Raw genomic sequence first — 22,102 nt, 5'->3', positions numbered from 1 at the left:
AAGTGTTCTGGATTAGTAAGAACCTTAACCTTTACGCTCTTTCCCTGCAGGCTAGTAACCTTTCAGAGTAAGCAAAATTGGCAGATGGCGTTGCCTTGGCTATGGCTTCCCTCTGAGCTGTTTAACTGGATAACAAAAATGCTGACGGTACCTCCATCATTGATGTATTTTTTTTTAGGAGGAAGAAAGAGCCAAATTACAAATACGACACAGACTCTATATTAGAGTTTTCTCTTACAGCATCTCTTTTACAGGGAAACTGTCCACAACATTTTAAACATTATTAATCAATGCAGAGCAAGATTTTAAACAGATACAGGTTACTTCCAAACACTATATAATAAATAATAGTAATAACTATTATTATTATTGAGACGGAGTTTCTCTCTTTTTTGCCCAGGCTGGAGTGCAATGGCGCGATCTCGGCTCACTACAACCTCTGCCTCCCGGGTTCAAGTGATTCTCCTACCTCAGCCTCCCAAGTAGCTACAAAAGTTAAACAAAAAGTGACTAACCCCGTCCAAAGAGGCACTGACATATAATCAGAAACAGAAATAATGTCACTGTTATGAGGATATTTACAGAATCCAGAGAATCTCACAGAGATCTGTAGTCTATTTACTCACTCCTGTAATCCCAGCACTTTGGGAGGCCAAGATAGGTGGATGACCTGAGCTCAGGAGTTCGAGACCAGCCTGGCCAACATGGCAAAACCCCGTCTCTACTCAAAATACAAAAAAAAAATTAGCCAAGTGTGGTGGTGCACGTCTGTAGTCCCAGCTATTCAGGAGGCTGAGGCCGGAGAATTGCTTGAACCTAGGAGGCGGAGGTTGCAGTAAGCCAAGATCGTGCCACTGCACTCTAGCCTGGGCAATAAGAGTGAAACTCCATCTCAAAAACGAAACAAAACAAAACAAGAAAAACTAAATCTGGCCACTTAATAAAGGACACACGATTATTCAAGTTCAAAGTCTGTGTTCCTGTACTTGTCATACATACAGAAACTGCTCATTGATTACATTTTGAAATTTCAGTGTCTTTCAAAAATATCAGATCAAATCAGAGAAGATAAATGAATTCAACCTACCACTTTAAAATAATGCAGAGGCAATGTTAAATTACTTCATTAAGCAAACCAAGAAAAAATAAATTATGTATGATTTGTATTATTTTTTAACTTCCACACTAATGGTATTAAATACAAGATTGTCTTTCAATGCTTTCAATGAAATAGGTATCTTACTTTCACTTAGAACATTTTTTTTCAAAGTAACTCTTAAAATTCTGTTTTTCTAATAGGTTTGCAGCAATAGGTGGCAATCATTATTATTAGAAAACATACCCAGATGCTTTCTTCTCGGCGATACTGCTTCCAGTTTCTCCCACCATCACTGAACATCAGGAGGTAGCTGGTCACCCAGTCAGAGCTCCCATATCCTCCTTGGGTGGCCACAGCAGTGACCTCCATTCTCTCTCCAAGGTCAATTTGCAGCCACTGGTATTTATTTGACACAAGTGGGGTCCAGCCACCAGCTCCTTTTTTGAAACAGAAAAAGTGGGAAAATGGTAGAGGAAGAAGTTATTTAACACAGCTGTTACTAGATTAGAAAATGATACAATTATGAATATATATTAAGAAAATAATCGATTTACAGTAGAAAAAATAGAAGAATTACAGGTGGCTGGATGAACCCTAGACTGTGTTCAAATTTAGCTAGATGACCCTGACATTCCAGAATGCAGGTGTCCTACTGAGCAGAGAAAATGTTTGTTTAATGCAGGTGGCTAATACAGCATTCCTGTCCATTTTTGGAACTAGTGTATTTCATAGCCCTTGTGCAAGATTTGCCTTTTCCCAACACAAGAGACTCAATTCCAGTAGTAGGAAGTACAGTATTAAGCATTAATAAAACAAAGACGGTTAATATATTGACCTTGCACTCAAAGTGCTTACAGTCTCATAGGAGAAATGGATGTGTTAAAGAACAATTCAAATATAGAGTGCTTTGTGAGGCAATCCCACTTACATGTGGAATTTTAAAAAGTTAATTCACAGAGGTACAGAGGAGAGTGATGGTTACGAGGAACTGGGGTGTGGAGGAGACACTGGTAAAAAAAAAAGTACAAAAAGGTACGGAGTGGCAAATGGTCAAGGTGAGTCATAAGCAGGTTCTGGTACACTCGGCTCTCTCTGGCAGTACTGCCGGGAAACCGGGGCAAGCCTCACACAGTGCTCGTCCATCTTGGACAAGGAGAAGGAGACTGTCAGGTATTGAAGAAGATGCGCGCACAGCAGAAAATCTGCTCTTTTTGTGCTGACCAATGCTACGTCTGAAACGAAAACACAGGAATGCCCACTGATGTTTTACTGATGTTTGTTATTTTTCTAGTTTAATAGAATTAGGGGACACTCCAGAACCACAGCTTCTTTAATAACCAATGTCTAGAAAAAGAGAGTACTCTCTATAAACAATTCCCAAGTCGAGGAGTCAGCACACTTTTAACTCCCTGCTGCTGCCACTTACCTGAAGGCTCTGATAGAAAGTCTGAAGTTCTAGACAGTTCAATATTATTCATTGACTTATACTGTGTATTTTATTATTGGGGGGTTTTATCATTATGTCCTCATTTGTAAAGTCTTTAGTACTTTAGTACATGTCCAAAAATGTTTGATATTACTAGAATACAGCTAGGAGTAAAAACAAATAAGTGAGGACATTATACTTTAACCTAAGTTATTATGGGGAAGTGTTGAGAAATACAAATATTTGTATTTAAATAACATTCATATTTAAATAATAAATATAAATATTAGGCATCTATTTGAATGGAGGACCACACTTAACTACTGTTTCCTTATGATTCCCAAGTTTATAGATTGTTAGAAGTCAGATTCTAAGATATTTTTGTAGTGAATCTTTGTTCAAAAATATTTTTTCCTCTGAATGTACGATAAGCACCTCTTAAGTCTGTATTTTATATATATATATATATGTATGTACACACACACACACATATATATATATTATTTTTGTTTTGCTTCTTATTGTTCCATGTTTTGACCTGAAGAGTCAAGAATCTGATCTAGTAGACAGGATGGAAGATTACTGGTAACCAACATTGTGCATCTGATTGACACTAAAACATTCCGTTATCTTTCTTAAGCCAGAGAGCTAGGAGGTGGACACAGCTCTTGTTCAAAGTTGAATGTTCTGCTATAGACCAGGGGCATCCTCCACTCATGCAACATGGTTTCCTGGATCGGGCAAGATTTACTCTTGGATGATCTATGGTAATATTTATGTGAGCCCCTGCCAGAGACAGTGCACGGACTTCTTCAGTCCTCAGTGGAAACTGCTTCCACAGTTTCTCCTCTCTGCTCATTCCTTCCAACTTAACTTTTCAGAATGTGATAGAATTCCACCTACCCACTTCTATAATCACTCAATTTAACAATGAATATTTATTGAGCATTTGAGAACTCTGGGTCAGGCAAAGAGTTCCCTTTAAATAAATTTTGCATTTAATTCCTAATGTACCTTTAAAAGACAAGGCCTCATTACTACCCTCTGTATGGATGGTGGGCCGCTGACCTATGTTTATGCATCTAGCAAGTGGCCCACAAGCTTTGGATCCAGAACCTGTGCGATTAAATATTTTTATCATATTATTTTGATGATAATCATGGGATGTGGTGGTTCTCAAATAAATGTAAAACAGATGTAAAGAAGTTTGGGAGTGAGCAGGTCTGGCTGCCTAAGGAAGCAGCCCCTGTGCAGCAGGGCAACCTCTCCTACTCCTGGTCAGGCAAGGCCGGGGTTTCAGAGGGTTGACGGTGCAGTGCCAGTGGGGTTTTCTCTACTGGTCCTTCCTGTTGACTCTACCAGATCTATTGTTCTCTCCTAAGACTATGTAAAATTTAATTGGTGGGAGATCCTTTCAGGGTTGATCTAACTAGCAGGCAATAGTCCTAGGTACAACACTACTGAAACTGTGCATCCTTTTCTGTTTTTCTTATTATCCTTTTATGGGGTTGTTTTTTGAGACAAGAGTCTCACTCTGTCACCAGCCTGGAGTGCAGTGGCAAGATCTCTGCTCACTGCAACCTCCGACTCCCTGGTTCAAGCAATTCTCCTGCCTCGGCCACCCGAGTAGCTGGGATTACAGGTACGTGCCACCACACCCGGCTAATTTTTGTATTTTTAGTAAAGACGGAGTTTCACCATGTTGGCCAGGATGGACTTGGTCTCCTGCCCAGCTCGGCCTCCCAAAGGGCTGGGAACAGGCATGAGTCACTGGGCCCAGCCTATTTTATGGTTGCTCTAAAAGACCTGGGAGAAGGTGAAGGAGATGCTAATAGCCAACCCATCATCTTAGGCTGGATGTGGTACACTGGGAATTTTATACACAGAGCTGAAACTTTTGAGGAACTATTCAATATTTTTGGTTCTTCCCCTCCTCTTGGTTAGTCAGCATGAAGGGCATCTTCTTCAGCTTGTATTTCATAACCTTTCTTTGGTATTTTCACTCCCTCTCATTCCAGGTTTAGAAAAGTAATTACTATGAGAACACATGTGGAGAAGCCCAAGGAGGAAAATGAGTCAACACGGTTCTGGTGTGCTACCCTGGGATGGTGCGTTCCCAATAGAGGAGGCGGGAGCCGCTGGCCATCCCTCTTCTCTGCATCCCTCACTGTTTGTTAGTTGTTGGTGTTCACAGTTGCACTTCTGCTAACAGATGACTCATTTCAGTAACTTGATTTTACCTTTGATGAAGTAATATTCAAATGCAAATAAACTATATCTTCAGCCATTACTGATAAAGTAATGAAATTTTGGCATTAGCAAAGAATTTCATCAGGATGTTGTAGCCTCAGGAAATCTGCAATCCCAGCTGGGTTTTAAGGGTAAGCTGATGTGCACACAATTTAATTAAATGCTGAGTGGAAACGGTGGGAACAACGTAACTGACCTGTACACTTCTGGATAGCACTGGACTGTGTGCCTTTGTTCAAGGCATCTTTGAAGGTTGGTATAGAAGGCCACTATGGGTAATAGAGAAAGGAGGTTGCCTGACTCCACCCTCAACTAGCGTGTGGTAATTGTCCAGTCACTCAACCTTTCTGAGACAAAAATGTCGTCCTTTGTTTAAAAAAGAAAAGCATAAAGTGGGGAGGGGAGCACTAAGTCATATAAATCACCTCACAAGACTGTAACAAAGGCAATGGGATAACTGACACTAAAGCACTTTGTAACTAAATTATTATTCAAATGTGATGCCACAGTCAATTTTTGTTTTCTTTAAAACAAATGAAAGTCTTCTATTTGTTAAGATTATATATATACTGACTCCTTTTCAACCTGGAAGTGTCTTTTCATAGTCCCTTCTGGTCTATGGTCACCAAAACTTTGTACACAAAACAGGGGAAGCAGTTATGTTCTCTAAGCTCAGCCTCTCCCCCATCACAAACGTTTCTTCTCCACTTCACCCTCCTCCTTTCCCTGCCTCTGACAAGACACTGCACCTGAGTTAAAGTGTCACAATTCTACCCCACAGATCCTGTGAATTACGAAAACCTCAACCCCTCCATTCGTAATATATGTTCTGACACACACGTTTCATTACTGGAGATTAAAATATGCTGAGCAACGGAAACTTTCTCTTACACTTTATATGGCTTGAGGCAGTGGATGTTATTTTTTAAAGGGTAATTGGTTTTCATAAAGGCTGTGAAGGCAGTGAAGATGCTGAGCTGTGCAAACTGCTTTGTCCCTGAATGTTCACACAACATAGAATTTACCTTACATACCATTTTATCCATTTTTAAGTTTTCAAGTTCTGAGGAAATTATTAGTTTTGCCACTTATTTCGTAATGGAAAACAAGGGAAAAGGGGGAAGTGAGAAACTGAAGCATATACTGTATGCTCAGAATTCTACCAGATATTTTCACGTATATTATCATTTTTTATTTCTAAAAGCATTCAGTGGGTTGTCTTTATCGTATCCACCTTACAGATGAGAAAATAAAATCACTAATTAAAACACAAGGAAAGATATTTTTAAAATCAGCTTATGTTTCATTGTTATCCCTGTCCATGAATATATTCACATGATTTGTCAATCACTTAGTACTTTTTGGTTACAAATAATTTGGCATGATTATGTGTCTATTTTATACAGTTATATCTGTTATAATTCTACATTTACCTCAGGTCAAAGTTACATTTCGCTGTCTGGGGCAGGGGCTCTGAAAGAAAAGTAGAAACCCCACAGCTGGAGGCTTGTTTCTGACTAACAACAATAAAAATTCCCATGACTATAGTATCTAGTCATAAGTGGCAGCACTGTCACAGAGAATGTATTGACTTTGTTCACAGGGGAAATCATGCACAGGTAAATCATCATCATCATCATCATCACTATGATTATCATCATATCACCATAATCTTATTCCTTCCTCAACATTTGATGAGTACCAAGGCACAAAATATAAGTAAACAAAGTAAATGTTCCAAGCCAGCCACTATTAGAGGCTTCTATATATCAAGCAAACACATAGTTAAATCAACCTTGTCCCCACGAGACACTTCCCACTAAGATAACAAATTGTTTCAAATGTCATTTTATCCGGATATGTTTGTTTTTTTTTCCTTATCGAATTGCATTTTAATTCACATTAAAAATTTCAGGTATTACCAGGGGTGAGACGTGAGGTAGGGACTGTCACAGCTCCTACACTCCAGTGAGATTATGTGTATTTATAGGGAAGAGAAGTGAAGCTGGCTTTAAATAAACTCCGTCATTCCACTTCTAAGATTTATAGGCTTTAAACAGCTATGCTTTTTGTCAGTAGGTCTGCCTTTTTGCAGAGGGGAATTCAGACATTTAACTGAGGTCTAATTTCATTTGGAAAAAAAAGGTCTAACTACACAGATATAGAATCAGGTACTACAGTCTTTTTCCAACTATGTTGTTTTAAAGTAAAAAATACAGAACCCCTCCCTCACAATCTGTCTTTGTGTACGTGTTCTATTTCAGCAGTATTTCCCTCAACCTTAGCAGGTCGATGCAGAAAGAACATTCAGCCTACCAAAAATGTGTTCATAAAAAAAGAATTGCAATTATGGTTAAAATCTCAGAGTGTACATAACAATTTATAAAATGTATTATCTTACAAAATGCATCTACACTCCCTAGTACCTTTGAAAATGGACGTAGAATAAACAAAAAACAAATAGTAGGTGTTAGACTTAAAATTAATCGTATAAACAATCATATTAAAGGTAAGTAGTACAAACACTCCTATTAAATGGCAATGATGGTCAGATTAGATGAGAAAGCAAGGTCCACCTATATGTTGCCTACAAGAAACATACTTTAAATAAAAAGGGCTCCAATAGCCTAAGTGTAAACACATGGAAAAACATATGTTATACTAACACTAGTCAAAAAAAAGCTGGAATGGCTCCATTAAACAAAGTAGATTTCAGTGCAAAAATTATAAAAGGCAAAGAAAATTATTTCCCAATGATTAAGATGTACTTTCATCTGAGGACATAATCCTGAACGTGCAAACACTTAATAACAGGGTTTCAAAATACATGAAATGAAACCTAGTAAAACTGAATGAAATAAATAAATCTACAATTACAGGAGATTCTAGTACCCCGTCTTGGTAACTGATTGCACAAGAAGACAGAAAATAGGGATTCAGAAGTATTAATTATCACTATCAACCTATATGATTCATTGATATTTGTGGAATGCTCCACCTAACAGAAGAACATGTTCATTTGGAACTTTTACCAAAATAGACCATTAAACAAGTCATTAAACAAGTTTCAACAAAGTTAAAATCATTTAAATCATGTAAAGTATATCTCTGTGATATACAATAGATTAAAATAAGAAAACAATAGTGACTTCTCTGAAAAATCCAGGAATATTAGGAAACTAATAACACATACTTCATAACCAATGAATCAAAGAAGAAACTAAAAGAGAAATTAGCAAGTATTTCAAGCTGAATGAAAACAAAAGTACAACTTATCAAAATCTATGGGATGGAGCTTCTGGCTTCTGCCCCAGGAAGTAGAAAGCTATAAGGAGCCTCATTTCTTCCCTTATTAACAAACTCCAGCCCAGGCTGGAGATCAGTGGTGCAATCTCAGCTCACTGCAACCTCCGCCTTCCAGGTTCATGATCTTTTACAAATGCATTGGAGAGTCCAGCTTGCAGAACAATCACCTGGCCTAAAATCTAAAGAGATACGAAACTTGCAGGGAGAGGTGTGAGCAGGAGCTCACCTTAGATGAAATCGGAGGTCAGTAAGAAATGTTCAGCTGGAATAGTTAACAAAATGGTGAAACCTACTCTGCAGGCTGGTGGGACAGTGAGAAATCCTTTATCACCCCAGAAGTTGGGGGAGTGTTCCCTCTTGCAGGCTCTTGCTCCACTGGCCATTGGTGGAAACTCACATGCACTCCACTGACAACTCCACTTGGCCCTCACAGAAAATATCAGAAACGGCCCTAATGGTTAAATGACTCAGCCTATAACCTTCTCCCTTATCTCCACTACATCTTGAATTTTGGGTAGGTGTAGTTCCATTCATCTCGGAAACTAACTGCATAATTTAATAAAACCATCATTGTGCATTTTTCATACATCCAATAAATTATTTGATAAGACATATCACCTCAAAATATCACTTGAGCAGGCAAAGAAGCCATTATCTTCACCTGGTGAGTAGACACAACGAGGCAAAAGTGATGGGTGATGGGCAAACGGGGCACATGAGGAGAGGGTTGGAATGGAGTCAGAGCACCCTGAGGCTGATTACGCTCCTCTCACTGTATTCCATTTCCCACGGGTAGCGTGTTTACTTTCTTCAGGGAGTGATTAAACGCGTGTATTTTCCTTTCTTATTAAATGTCAGTTGATATACAAGGAAACACAAGAGTGAAATGCTGAGAAGTGATTATTTTAGTGAATACCAAATTACCCATCTGTATGTGACTGACCGCTCAGTCAACCAAAATCCCCTAACCCACCTCCTACTAAAAAAAAAAAAAGAGATGGTAATATTTACATTTTTCCTAAGGATATTATGTAGTTAAACTAATTATAGTTTATGAAATTGCTGTGAAAGCCTTGTATGAAAAGAGACATGCACTTATCAATTATTACATGTAATATGATAGTATCAAAATATGATGTAAAAGGAATGTCCTCTAAACATTACAATAATGTTTAAGTTGCTATTAACAAATATTTTTTAGAGGCAAGTGCACATCAGGGAAAATGTGTGGCATTAGAATTCTGCTAAAGTTTGTCCCACTGAATTCTTTGGAAAAAACATGACAACCTAAAAAAATCCAGTTGGCAAAAATTAATGTGAAAGAAAATAGGTAAATCTCCACCATGTCCTACAGAAGTTCTGGAATGCCTCCCTTAACACTGACTTTAAGGTCAGAGAGCTGGTTATAGGACCAACTGTTGTATTTTACCATTTTCATCACTGGTCACAGTCCTTTTGAATCCATTTTGAAGCACAAATTAAACTGCCAGTCAGAAATTAAATGTCATTTAAGAAAAAAATTATTCTGAAATATAGCTTCACATGAATAGGCAAAGACAGTACCGAGAAGTGATGTGTACTCTTCACCTACTTTCTACCAATGGTTACATCTTATAAAATTACAGTCCAACATCAAAACCAGGAAATGACATGTCTGTCTAGTTGTATGACATGTTTAGGCTCCGTAACCCCCACCACAATCAAGAAAGGGAACCACTTCACTACCACAACAATCCTCCTCATCGCTACCCTCTATAGTTAGACATAGCTACCACTAATTTGCTTTCTATCTCTACAATTTCCTCAAGTCTTCAGGTTCCTAGATGCTCTGTCTTCCCTACATTTTTTCACTCTCATGTTTGCTTTATATAGAAAGTGCCTTTTAAAATATACTTATCAGGAAGAATATGTTAAAGACATGTACTTCATCTTGCCAGAGCAGAGGTTGGCAATATGATGGTGAATACAGTGTCCCTTTATTCTTGAGTGATTCCTGTTTGCCTCTGGTAAACAGGAATTTTCCTATTCAACCTCACCTTCTTGCCAAAAATTACAGACAGCTGAGCTGTCACATATAGCACGGGATTTATTTGAACAGGAAAAGAGTGAAACGACAACATTTTTAGAAGGAAGAATGCAATTGTAAGAGAGTGACACGAAAATCCTAGAAAGGAGTGGGATGGCATTCCTCAAGAATAATATGTAACATTAAGTAACAATTAACTACATAAATAAATCATGGCCTATCAGTAGTTTCTTCAATTTTATTACTAAATGGCAACCAGTTCAATGAATATGCCACATTGTGGTTATCCATTCAGTAGTTGATGGACATTTGAGTTGCTTCTAGTTTTTGTCTACTGTATTAGTCCATTTTCACACTGCTGATAAAGACATACCTGAGACTGGGTGATTCATAAAGAAAAAAAGGTTTAATGGATTCACAGTTGCACGTGGCTGAGGAGGCCTCACAACCATGGCACAAGGCGAAAAGCATATCTTACATGGCAGCAAACAAAAGAGAATGACAAGCAAAAGGGGTTTCCCCTTACAAAACTATCAGACCTTGTGAGATTGATTCTCAACCACAAGAACAGTATGGGGGAAACCGCCCCCATGATTCAATTATCCCTCACCAGGTCCCTTCCACAACACGTGGGAATTATGAGAGCTACAATTCAAGAGATTTGAGTGGGGACACAGCCAAACCATATCATCTACCACGAATAATGTTGCTATGAATATATATATTCATATATACATATATTTAAGACGGAGTCTTGCTCTGTTTGCCCAGGCTGGAGTTCAGTGGTGCAATCTCAACTCACTGCAACCTCCACCTCCCAGGTTCAAGCAATTCTCCTGCCTCAGCTTCCCAAGTAGCTGGGATTCCTGGCGTGCACCACCACGCCCGGCCTCTTTTTGTATTTTTAGTGGACACAGAGTTTCACCATGTTGGCCAGGCTGGTCTTGAACTCCTGACCTCAGGTGATCCGCCCGCCTCGCCCTCCCAAAGTGCTGGCATTACAGGCGTGAGCCACCGCGCCCTGCGGCTATGAACATTTAAGTCTCAGAGTGGACATATATTTTTTGGAGTGGAATTGCTGGGTTATATGGTAAGTACATGCTTTTACTTTTTAAGAAACTGCCAAACTATTCTCCAAGGTGGTGGCACCATTTACATTCCCACCGACAAAGTATGACAATTAGGATGACTACAATTAAGACAATTCCAGTTTCTTCCAATCTATAAACAGAGTGTGTCTAAATTTATTTGAGTCTTCTTTATTTTCTAATAGCTATGTTTTCTAGTGTTCCATGAACAGGACCTGTACACCTTTTGTAAGATCTACATATAAGTATTTTATTTTTTAATGCTATTGTGAATGAAATTGTTTTCTTAATTTGATAATCAGATTGTTACTAGTATATAAAAATAGAATTGATTTTTGTATATTAACCTTGTATCCTGTTAACTTGCTAAAATTCACTTATTAGTTGGTGTTTTTTAGATTTCTAGGTTTCTTAAAAGATCTCCATATAGGATCATGTTATCCATACACAATAATGTATGGAGAGACAGTCCACTTTAAGCGGCTTGCACTCCTACATGTTTTGTTGGGTGTGCTAAGACTACAAAGGCCTAAAAGCTCTTTTACGGACTATTTTTTTCATGACTGTTTATGCAGCTGGTAACCTTGAGAGCTGAGGTTACATTTTCTTTCACACAAAGAGCTTTCTCACTTACTACTTGCTATAACTGTAGATTCCTCAAGCTCATTATTTCTCAGCTGCAATACAAGTCTGCTATGAGTGTAATATTCATATGTGCCCCATTGCATTGCCCCTGTGGGCCTCAGGGGCAAAGGAAACTGATACAAATATGCTGAAACACATGTTGTTTGTGGTGCCATGAGTAATATAGTGCACAGGTGTTGTCAATCTTTAGTTTTAGCCATCCTAGAGAATATATTATCTCTCTAAGATATTAACTTCTATTTCCCCAATGGTTAATGATTTTTAACATCAAATGTTGACCAGGATAAGAAGCAACTGGAATTGATATGCATTGCCAATGGGAGTGTTCAAGGGCTTTTGAAAATAGTTTGACAGTTTCTTAAGAGTTTCACATACTGAAATTCCACTCCCAAAAGAGATGTAAAAGAATGTTTGTAGAAATTTATTCCTAATAGATCCATACTGGAAACAAGCCATAAGTGTCCATTTTAAAAAGAATGGATAAACAAACAGTACAACTGAAATCTACTCAGCAACAGAAAGGAATGTGCCACAAATCCATGCAACAACACAGATGGATCTCAGAAACCTTATGCTCACTAAACGGAGCTGAATACAAAAGCTTCTGTATGATTCTGGTACTGTATGACTCTTCTTGAAGTTCAAAAGCACAAGCCAACCTAAATAATATGATAGAAAGTAGAACAGTGATAGGTGGGAGGTGCCTAGATAATGAGTAAAAAGTATTAACAAATGGTAAGGGGGTGATGAAATGATCTGTAACTTGATCTGGGCTCTGGTAATACAGGTGTATACATCTGTAAATATTAACCAAACAGCACACTTTATGCATTTAAATGTACTTTAAGTTATGCCTCAATTTCAAAAATTTAAAAAGTAATTTTTAAAGTGACCCGAGAGAGTCAGACCAGCCAAATATTTCTTGTTCTCATGTCTAATCTATATTAACATCCTTATGAATATCTTGTTTGTTTGAATGCCACTTCCTGTCATAGTACTAACAACCTATTTTAGATGAACTTTAATTAAACAAAGTTACATGTGCTGCTGAAGCATACTCTTTGCATAAGTAAACAAGATTAATTTCTTTCTTTTTTCTTTTTGAGATGGAGTCTCGCTCTGTCGCCCAGGCTGGGGTGCAGTGGCCGGATCTCAGCTCACTGCAAGCTCTGCCTCCCGGGTTTATGCCATTCTCCTGCCTCAGCCTCCCAAATAGCTGGGACTACAGGCGCCCGCCACCTCGCCCGGCTAGTTTTCTGTATTTTTTAGTAGAGACAACAAGATTAACTTCTTTAAAATCTACATATTTCTTCAACCAAAACACATTTTGCTATAGATAACGTGATGCTATTTTCTTTGGCCTGTAGTCAGTTGAATCATTCAACATTTGTAACATATTCACATTGTCATATGCTACAAATCTGAGGAAAAAAAAAGCATAAAAATAGAATGCCATTGGACTTATTAGTTCTAAGAACTAGTAAGATGCACAGATAAAAAAATTTAGTAAACAATATCCTCAGGCAAAATATTTTCTGTCGTATTAATGTTCTACTTTTCAGGTCATTTGTTGTACATGTAAATTGGCACATCTAACATCTAGGCACATTGGGAAACTCAGTGTAGCTTCTGACCTATAAACTAAGGAGGGGAATATGTAAGAATTTTGATTTTATGAAAAATGGGGACCAGGCATGGTGACTCATACCTGTAATCCCAGCACTTTGGGAGGCCAAGGTGGGCGAATCGCCTGAGGCCAGGAGTTGGAGACCAGCCTGGTAAACATGGTGAAACCCCATTTCTACTAGAAGATACAAAAATCAGCCCGGCCTGGTGGTGGATGCTTGTAATCCTAGCTACTTGGGATAAGGGTAATCCCAGGTACTCGGGAAAAGGGAAAAAGGAGGAAAGGGGGACAGGGGAAAGAAGGTGGAAAGGAAGGGGAGGGGAGGGGAGAACAAAAATGTAGGGGAATTTAATTCTTATTAGATTAGTTATTTTAAATATTTGCTACATTTACATTATTCTATCAGAGATTGATACTCTTCATATTTTTTAATTATTGCATACACTTTTATCAATTTCTTTCCTCTAGATTCCTCATACAAAACAATGATGTCGCACATCCTATTCTGTTTTGGAATATTGCACTATGCAGAGTAGTGGAAATTTCCAGTAGTTAAGGATCGCATGCTCTAACAAACCATTTACGGGGCATTTCCCCAATGTAAGAATTTTGCTTTTATTTATTAATATGATTTTAAACTATGGTGCTAAGTTTTCACTAGCAGTTATACTTTCTAACGTGGGAAATAAATATCTTGATATTGAAAGGCCCTTACAAATATCCTGAGCTATTCATTTTTCATTAAAAATATTCAGTAATTATTTTCTCTTTCTCTTCATCACTGGACCTAGTCAGTGTGCCAAGAAAGCATGATCACTTGGAAGGGCATTTGAATAGTGGAGAAATACGAGGAGTGGAAGGAAAAGATCCAGTATATTTCCATTTGCTCTGTGTTTGCAGTTTATCACATAGGTTTCTAAATTATCCTTTTCTGTGAAATTCATTTCCATACACCAACGCTAATTTCCATTCAAACCCATGGGCTTGCTCCCTGGTTGTACTCTGCACATCACAGTTCACGGTTTTCCATATATAAAGAAAGCCCTTCTGAATCATTAATAAACTGACGCTTCTGGCTGAGAATGAGAGTTAATGCAAGCACATTCTAAAAACAGAAAAAGAGGACAAAATACATATATGCTTTTGCCTAGCCAGTTTCAATTTTCTTCTAGCAAAATTATCCATTTCATCTCTACCCCTCCACTTCTATTTCACATTAACAAAGGAGAATATGTACTTATTAAAATGGAAAGTTGTCTCACATAAAATGCTACTGAGCCAATCCAATGAATGTTTGCAATTAAAGGTATAATAATCATAAAAAGAAGACAACTTGATAAGCAAAAGAATAATCAAGTACTAGCATGAGTTACTAAGTGTTTTATTTCTTAAGCTTTTGTCTAAATAACTTCGGATCACATAGTTTTCTTAAGGAAACACTTAAGAAGAATGACAAATGGCTTCTACTTTTTCTTTATTTGCCTTTTCTTGTATCAAATGTCCCATCATGTTTTAGAAATCTTGGTTTTGCAGAAAAATTTAGCAATGTGCAATTCCAGGAAGTATCGATGTAAACTTAATGACAACAAAGTCAGGTTTAATAGTCAAATTCAAAGTTCAAGAATTTCATATTTTATATAATGGCACAATATATATTTATATATACTGACTATATATATGTATACTGACTATATAGTCAGTATATACTGAGATACATATATATGTGTATATGTACTGATATATGTTTATATACATACACAGACCATGTATGTACTGACATATGTGTGTGTATGTATATATACACATACACACTCACACACACTGACCATATACTTAATACACACACACACACACACACACACACAAACACACATATATTCGAGCTTCAGGAAAATTGGTGCCATTATATAAAATATAAAATTCTAGAAATTTGGATTTGACTATTAAGTATATACCAACTCTCTAAATATATATACACACACACACATACACACATAGAGTACATACTTAGTACACAGTACATACACACACACATATACACATTATGTGTGTGTGTATTTACGTACATTTATTGAACACATAAAATCTATTAATTTGCAAAATTATACACACAAAATCAATCATACACTTATGATTAACATTTTCCTTCTTTCATGTTTCTTTGCACAAAGAAGTAAGAGAGTTATTTGGATATTAGTGTGGAAGAGGATACATATATAATCAGAAATTTCTAGAGGAAAGATGAAAAGATTTCAACTATTTCTCCATTTTTTACTGATAATGCTTTCCAGAATCATGACTTTTGATTTTTGTTGTGCTACAATTACTCGCTCTTTACAATATCCACTTACTTCCTTGAGGGATATGACAGGAAGATTGAGAAAAACTGTGGCTGGAAGGCCGGCAGTGCTGTGGGGACCCTGGGACCTGGGCCCTTCTTCTTTGGCTCCAGGTCATCCTGTGATCTCCCCACCTTCCTCCTGCTTCCCTGGGCCTTCCTCACAACACTTCACAGACTTCTGTCCTCATCTTGTTGCAACATCTTTTCTAAAATGTATTTTACAATAATTTCTCTACATTTCCTAAGTGTCTGAAACATAATGTGACAATTTCATATATGTTAATACTTTAAACCATAAAATTCCTCATTCTGGTTCAGGAAAAATTACAAATCAGTTTAAAACTATTTTGGCAAGCAATCTAAATTAACTACAGACTATCTTCTTATTGCTTTCCTGCAATAGGAAAGAGGTGGCGACGAGATGGTACACAGGCAATTCTTTATGAAAGCTATGGAATTCAGGGCATTGCTAATTCTTACTAAAATACGTGGAAACTTAGCAACTTTGAGCACCATAAAAATAAATAGGAAGGTACATGGAAGAAAAACCATGTTCTCTAAAACCCCATAAAGCTAAATTTTCTAAATATAATGAAACGTAAAATTTTCGAAAAAAAATTTTAACTCTATGATATAAAAAATCTGACTTTTTTCTGGTTTATTTTCCTTTTCAATTTTTGTGGGTATATACTAGGTATATATATTTATGGAGTACATGAGATATTTTGATACAGGCATGCAATACATAATAATCACATCATGGAGACTGGGGTATCAGACTTAAGCAGCTTTTGCATTGGACCACACTTAAAAAATAGTTTAAAGCTAAAATAATGGTATGCAAAGAATATCAGCACAGTCAACAATCATCATCATCATTTTACATTTTTTCAATCTGAACCAAAGGGAGATTGTTATATCTACTGACAAATACAAAAATCAAATGGAATTATTAGAATGGTCCTGTGTCAGCTACTTATAAATAGAAAACATACATACATATCCTATTGGAAGGTATAATCCCAAATGGTGATGTTTTACAACACATTATGTATAAAATTAGGCATGAAATTGAACTTTAATTTTCAGTGAAGTATGAGTAAAATAGTGAAGGGCTCTCCAAGTTGACAATTACAGGAACAATTCTAAAACTACTCATCAGCTGATTGGGACTCTTATAAAATTAATTTAAATGCACCAAAAGCCATATTGCATTTATAATATAGAAGGTAAAACTGGTACAGCCATTTTATAATAAGATTTTTTATATTTTCCTGTTTTTTAAAATCGAATAATTGTGACACAGAGAATTAGAAATGCATTAATCTTATTCTTAGAGGTTTCTCTGTCGAGTTTAAGTTGCCAATGTCATATGCCTGGCAGTGTGGTGGCCAATTTAAATGGAACGACAGGGATGCAGCCTATGTAAACTACTTAAACATCACCTGACGGCCCCCTACCCCACACCGTGGGCTGCCATAACCTAATTCAACAAGTTCTTTCAGAGTTTGGACATTTATTTGGTAACAACTGACATTACCTGGCATTATTTCCTGTTTTATTCTGAATTATTCTACTACAGAAGCTTAAGTTTAATTCCATCTATACATATTATTTAATGTTTGCTTTTTGATGGCTCTGAGCTAGATGTTGTGAAACAATGTGCTTAACTGCCACTTTTACTCCCACTGTTGATACTACTAATTGCTGGTGCAGGGGCCACGCCTGTAATCCCAGCACTGTGGGAGGCCAAGGCAGGCAGACCACGAGGTCAGGAGTTGACAGCACCCTGGCCAACATGGTGAAACCTGTCTGTACTAAAAATACAAAAACTTAGACAGGTGTGGTGGCGTGCACCTGTAATTCCAGCTACTCAGAAGGCTGAGGCAGGAGAATCGCTTGAACCCGGGAGGCGGAGCTTGCAGTGAGCCGAGATCGCGCCACTGCACTCCAGCCTGGGCAACAGGACGAGACTCTGTCTCAAAACAAAACAAAACAAAACAAAAAACAACTAATTATAATATTTGCTTCAGCAGCACTCAGTAGATTTTAGTTACTTTGGATCAGATCATATACTAATTTTTTAATTACGGTAAAACACATCATACGAAATTTACTATTTGAATTGTTTTTTATGTAAAGTTCAGTAGCATTAAGTACATTCACGCTGTGCAACCACCACTATCATCCATCTCTAGAGCTTTTTCATTTTCCCAAATGAAAACTCCTGAACCCACTGAACAATAACCCCCATCACCAGCCCCTGGCAACCACTATTCTATTTCTTGTCTCTATGAATGTCTGACTACTCTAGGTACCTCATATAAATGGAATAATGTAATGTTTGTCCTTTTGTGTCTGGCTTATTTCCCTTAGCATAATGTCTTGAAAGCTCATCTGTGTTATAGTACGGGCCAGAATTTTCCCCCTACACTGCACTAGGCTTCTCCATTTACCCATCAACGGACATTTGGTTTCTCTTTTGGCTCTTGTGGATACACCTGCTCTGAACATTGGTGTAACATAACCTAACTATTGTATGTGTATTAATTCATTTAATCTTCACAACCTATTTTACTCAAGTTAACTATTTCATGATAGGTACTTTACTAATACCATTTTATAACCGAGGAAACAAAAACTCAGGGAGATAAAGGAATTTGTCCAAAGTCACACAGCTAGTAACGGGTAGAGCCTGGATGATTCCAAACTTATTCCTAATCAGTAAGGATAAGATAGCACACTTCCTTCAAGGAAGTTAGAATTGCACAAAGCGTAAGAAAAGTATACAACACCTAGTAAGCACACTGGCATGTGATAAATGCTATGAGAGCTTTTGAAGGCAAAGTGCTAGACATATTTAGTGTGCAGGCTTAGTAAAAATCTAGATTATGACCTGCTTTATATAGCCAGAGAACTAAGAATGGTTTTACATTTGTCAAGTGTTGTGTTTAAAAAAAAAGGGGGGGGGGTGGGCTGGGTATGGTGGCTCAGGCCTGTAATTCCAACATTTTGGGACACTGAGGTGGGTGGATTGCTTGAGCCCAGGAATTCAAGACCAGCTTGAGCAATATAATGAGACCTCATCTTTACTAAAAACACAGAAGTTCTCTGGGTGTTATGACATGTGACTGTGGTCCCAGCTACTCGGGAGGCTGAGGTGGCAGGATTACCTGAGCCCAGGGAGGCTGAGGCTACACTGAGCTGTGATCTTGCCACTGCACTCCAAACCTGGGAAAGAGAGCAAAAGAAAAGAGAAAGAGAGAAGAGGGGAAAAGAAAAAAAGAGGGAAGGAAGGAAGTAAGGAGAAGGAGGAAGGGAGGGAGGGAGGGAAGACAGAGAAAGAAAGAAGAAAAAGAAGAAATGTAACAGAGACCTTACATAGTCCACAATACCAAAATCATTTTCCATCTGTCTCTTTATAGAAAAAGTTTGCTAACTCCCATGTTTAAATTTTATTTTTAATTGATGAATAATAATTGTACATTTTTATGAGGTGCAATGTGATGCCGGATACAGCATACACTGTAAAATGATCAAATCAGGCTAATTAGCGTATCGTCACCTCAAATATATAACTTTTTTTTAGTGGTGAGAACAGTTAAAATCCTCTCATATATTTCAAAACAGACAACACTTATCATTAACTATATTCACTATGCTGTGCAAAAGAACACCAGAAATTATTATTCCTATCTACCCAAAATTGTGTACCTATTTACCAACATCTCCCCTTTCCCTAACCACCCTCTCCTCTAGCCTCTGGTAACCACCATTCTACTCTCTATTCTGTGAGCACTTTCTTTAGATTCCATGTGTAAATGAGACTATACAGTATTCGTCTCTCTCTGCCTGGCTTATTTCACTTAACATAATGTCCTCCAGGTTCATCCATGTTATCACAACTGTCAGAGTTTCCCGTATCATGAGTTTTAACCCACACCTTTGATGTACTTGGCTCTAGTAAGTACAAGTGTGGGGAAAATGTAACACTCTTTTGATGCAAGCATTCTGCATCACGTTTCAGACTTTTTAAGAAAACTTTAAGTCATCCTCAACATCACATTACTTTGAGGCTACAGGAGATACTGACTGTAACCCTGACGAAAGCCGCTTGAGCAAATTCGTCAGAATCATTCAGCAGGTATAAATTTTTAAATCACAAACTCATGAGGGAAAATGTAACTTCATGTTTCCATAACCCAGAAAGCTTTCTGCTAGGAGCTGGAATTCTGTCCAATATAGAAACTGAAAGTAGTCACAGCAGGTGTCTCTGTCCAGTTAAGGGATAAGCCTGTCAGTTCGTGTCTGTATTGATCACAGTCCCTTGAAGATTCCTTCAGGGGAATTTTACTTCCCCTTTATCCCCGGAGTTAACTCTGCTCTCTTCTGGCTTTGCTGGCTGCCTTGGTAAAGCAGGGAGGGGAGTGTGTTCAAGCCCCAAGAAGAGGTCAGCACTGCACCATCCTCGGGAATGGTGACCGGCTGCTGATGGAGCCAAGTCCTCCCATCCCAGGCTGGAACAGTGCTCTCCACAACGTTTTGGTGCTCCTTTCTCCTCCCTGTGCTAGACCTCAGGCAGGAACATGGCCTTGCTCACCTGCCTTTGGTACCTCAAGGTGTCCTTGGATAACTGGGGCTGTCCTCACGGGCCACCAAAGCTGCCGCAGGGTGTCCAGTCCTGTCACTGAATGTGCCGCACCGCAATCAGGATGCCGTGCAGGCTGCTCTTGGAGACTGGCGGTCTCCTTTCCACTACACACTTAGATCCCTGAGCGTCAGTGAAGACTTCCATTAAGCCACCACCGGCAGGGCTCTGCTTGAGAGCAGAGCTTCAGGGCAGTTCCTACCTCCCTACGCATCCCATCGTACAGTCTTGCTGAGGGTTCCTAGTCTGTGGGATAGCAGAAAAACTGAAACACCTTTAGCCTGCTCAATTCCCTTTCAAACTTTTCTGCCTCAGACCCAAGAGATACTTTTGGACTTCAGAAGTGACGATTAATGCCTCGGTTCATAGTCTCTGCAATGATCCCCTTTTCTCTACACGTAAGACTCAAGACAATCTGAGTTATGAGCCAAGACTGAGGTCTGACGGCACTGGCTAAAAATTTCAGTGAGCTTTGAATCCAGGATCATTTATGTTAATTGTAAGGGTCATCCCACACAGAAACTGCCTTTAAAGGAATTATTAGTGTCGTGAAGAAAGTTTTTATTTCCATTTTAAACTTCATATCCTTCCATTCCTTAGTCCAAAAGTTCCCATCATGAGTTTCTGGCTGACTTGCACCAGGACTCACAGAATGATTCATCCTTACATGAAAAAGTATTTTCACCAGCCTCAAAGGTTTTCAGGAATTACTAGATCAAAGAATTGTTACAGAAACTTTCCAAAAGCTCATTCTACTTGCCCCTCCAAGCAAAATACTGACTTTGTGATGGATTTTAGACATTCCTAGGCCATAACAGTGGCATGAAGCTTTTTTTCTTTCTTGTTTTAATAGAGACAGGGTTTTGACGTTGCCCAGGCTGGTCTCCAATTCCTGGGCTCAAAGTGATCCAACCGCCTCAGCCTCCCAAAGTGCTGGGATTATAGGTGTGAGCCACCGTGCCCAGTCCTGCACGTTAGTTTTTGCTGTTAGGTGTGCTACCTTCAATGATGGCTGTGTGGATCCAATTTCTGCTTCTCTTTCATTCATAAAATTCACCAAGTTCACACTGGAAAACATTATTCTATGGTTATTCCAGAAAATATTAGATTATCCCAGTTTTGTTTGAAAACTGAAAATACTGACGACATCATGTCCCTGTCTGGCGCCAAGTGCACAGCAGGCATGGAAAACGGGGATGAGCGGGTCCAAGTAAGTTCCAATTTTCAAACATTCATCCCACACCGCCTGTTTGGTTGCCTGGGTAAAACTGTCCCACGCAGAGAGGCTTTTACCTCAGGTTAATAAAGATGTTTTTTAGATTTGTATTTGAGTTGTGGTCACTAGCAATGTTTTCTAGTCCAGACTGTGAAATTTGTATTTCTGTTACTACCTTTGTTTTTATACCTCAAAGAACAATTTAGAGTCACTGATTCATTTCCATACAGCAGGAACTTTCTGAAATTTAGTAACAATGGCTAAGTACAAATCTAAAAATTATATACTTCAAAAACATAAAAATTGCATTCACTGAGATGCCTCATATCCTCTTAATTAAATATTAGCTGAATTGTAATTGATCTTACATTTCGACTTAATGAAATATATATTTCCTTTACTCCAAAATTTACACCTTCTTATGTATGGT

At 38.1% G+C, this 22,102-nt stretch overlaps 1 protein-coding gene across 1 annotated transcript in view; it reads right to left on the bottom strand.

The window, feature by feature from the left end:
• Nucleotides 1-22,102, bottom strand: part of LOC711939 (contactin associated protein like 3) — a 235,617-nt gene that overhangs the window by 173,852 nt on the left and 39,663 nt on the right. Inside the window, 1 exon segment of the mRNA XM_028835369.2 lies at nt 1,343-1,536. Within this exon segment, the coding sequence (XP_028691202.2) occupies nt 1,343-1,536 (194 nt within the window).

This window comes from Macaca mulatta, chromosome 15, assembly GCF_049350105.2.
Source record: "Macaca mulatta isolate MMU2019108-1 chromosome 15, T2T-MMU8v2.0, whole genome shotgun sequence".
NCBI classification, from domain to species: Eukaryota; Metazoa; Chordata; class Mammalia; order Primates; family Cercopithecidae; genus Macaca; species Macaca mulatta.
The sequence above is the reverse complement of the archived record's forward strand: the minus strand, read 5'-3'. Positions and strand labels throughout refer to the sequence as shown.